General features: G+C 48.1%; 1 protein-coding gene across 1 annotated transcript in view; it reads left to right on the forward strand.

The window, feature by feature from the left end:
* Positions 1-1,140: 1,140 nt before the first annotated feature.
* LOC104392035 (patatin-like phospholipase domain-containing protein 1) overlaps positions 1,141-2,437 on the forward strand; it is an 8,491-nt gene continuing 7,194 nt past the window's right edge. The window contains exons 1-2 of the mRNA XM_010001390.1: positions 1,141-1,270; positions 1,985-2,205. Of these exons, the coding sequence (XP_009999692.1) occupies positions 1,141-1,270; positions 1,985-2,205 (351 nt within the window). The remainder of the gene's footprint in view (positions 1,271-1,984; positions 2,206-2,437) is intronic.

The following is a 2,437-nucleotide window of genomic DNA, read 5'->3' on the forward strand; positions in this document are numbered from 1 at the left end:
GCTGCTTGGACAACAAGGGTTTGGGGTCTAATGGAGACCACAGCCCTGTTAGCACCAGCATGTCCAGCAGAGCTCCAGTGTGACCCTAAGGTTTGCTCTGCAGCCCCTTGCACAGGGCAGGGCTGCTCCCAGGCACAAACCTGCCCCAGCACTCAGCAGCAGGAGGAGACCATCTCCTACCTGCTTTTGGAAGCCTTTTTATCTGGAGACATGGGGTAGATTTCTGTGGATCTCAGGGCTGCTTTTCCCACAAAAGCTTCCCAATGTTCTTGCAGCTGCAAAGCCAAAGAAGCTTGGCCTTTCTGGATGGATAATCCAGAATAAATCACTCTGTGTATCAGACTTTTTTCCCCCTTATTTATTGGTGGATTTCCCTACTGAAACCTCAGCCATTTAAGGGGGCAGATGAAGCCACAATTTGTTCCCTGGACTCTGGATCTTTACCCCTTTTGCAAACAAACTCGAAGCCTGAAATTGTGAAACTAGGAGAACAACTTGGGTTCTGTTTTCTTTAATAATCCAAACACCTTCTCCACTCCCTGGGATGGGGTTTGGTAACCTGTTACCCATGAGGCAAGACAGTTTGAGGCAGCATCTTGCAAGACTCTTGTGTACCAGGGAATGTTTTGCTGATTCCTGATTCCCAGGAGGCTGGAAAGTTGGACTGGGACCCCAGGTCACCAGGAAAACAATCCACCAGTTTGAGGAAGCAGCTTTTCTCCTCTGCAGGGCCTCACTCCTGAGCTCCTGGGCTACTTCCCCAAGGCATCATTGTGACATGTGGCTCCTCCACATCACCTGGGGCTTTTCCCCAGCAGCAAAGTGCACACCTTAGAATCCTATTGCAAAGGATTCATTTCATTTTAATGAGTGCCCTTAGGTATCAAGGCATCACGTCACCCACTGCTGCTGTTTCACTGGACATTTGGCTTCTAGATCCGTGTCAAACAGATATATAAGAAGGTGGTGAGAGCCAGAAGCAGGTTGGGAACAGCCACAGCTAAAGGAAAACCTCTGAACCTCCCCTGGGCAGCTGCTTTCTTAGGGCTTGGGTGCTTGGTGTTAGCAGAGGTGATGGAGGTAAATGGAAATGAGATGAAACCTCTCACTCTACTCATCAGGGGCTGCAGTTTCATGATCATGTATGAAGCAGGAGTGGTCAAAGCCTTGAAGGATTTGTCACCTGCCATCCTGAAGTCTGCAGCCAGGATCTATGGAGCATCTTCAGGATCTATTATAGCTACACTTGCCGTGTGTGAGTGTGATACAGGTAAGGACTGTGCATTTACTTCTGTCTAAAGAGACATTCTGGAGTTGCAAAAGATCATTTTGTGTTCTCTTCTCCTTAAGCAGTGGCCAATTCCTCAGGATTTTACTTCATGGACTTCTTTGGGAGTGGAAATGAGTAATTTCATAAGCACAGATCGAGTTATTCAAGAAGTCATTGCATCTTATCCATTTGAATTCATGATAAGCACATCTCATAAAAGAGACCCTCCCCAATTTGCAGTTGTTAGAAGATTCCCAAAACACAGAGGGGGAAGGAAAAGATGGAATTAGGAGAGGATTAGTGTTGCTGTTGCATGAAATGAAAAAGAAAGGTATAGTCACAGAGCTGAGAAATACCTTAGGAGGCAGAGCCAACTATTATCCAGAGGCTTCCTGCCATTTTCTTCCATATCTCCAAAACTTTTCTGACATCTTGGAGGAACTGGAGAGGAATGGGAAAAGAAAACAAAATACTTTTGCTTCCTGCAGTCTTGAGGGTCTTGGGAAAACCTGGATTCACTCATGAGAGCTTCAGCCCTAGTGAAAATAATGTCTCTTGATGAGCATTTACCAGCAGGGTATTTGTGTATTTTTTATATAAAATATAAAATCTATTTTTTTATATATAACCACCTTTTTCCAGGTGGAAAGGCAGCCCCAAACTACATAACTAATGCTGTAAGAGATGTGGAATGATTGCTTTGCTTTGCTTTAGATGAGGTGAAGAAGTACTTCTACAGTGCTTTGCCCAGGAGTTTCTGGGGGTTTGTTCCTGGAGGAAGAATGATTCAATTCCTGAAGGACACCTTAGAGAAATACCTGCCTCCAAATGCCCACCAGCTGGCAACTGGGAAGCTGCACATCATCCTCACCAGGCTGCGGGACTGGAGGTGCATGGTGGTCTCAGAGTTTGCCTCCAGGGAGGAGCTCATCCAGGTGAGAGCAGGCACAGCATGGGAGGAGCTGCTGGGACCTGCTGCCTGGGATCTGCTGCCTGGGACCTGCTGCCTGGGATCTGCTGCCTGGGACCTGCTGCTTGGGACCTGCTGCCTGGGATCTGCTGCCTGGGACCTGCTGCCTGGGACCTGCTGCCTGGGATCTGCTGCCTGGGACCTGCTGCTTGGGACCTGCTGCCTGGGATCTGCTGCCTGGGACCTGCTGCCTGGGA

Source organism: Chaetura pelagica, unplaced genomic scaffold, assembly GCF_000747805.2.
Source record: "Chaetura pelagica isolate M959 unplaced genomic scaffold, ChaPel_1.0 scaffold507, whole genome shotgun sequence".
NCBI classification, from domain to species: domain Eukaryota; kingdom Metazoa; phylum Chordata; class Aves; order Apodiformes; family Apodidae; genus Chaetura; species Chaetura pelagica.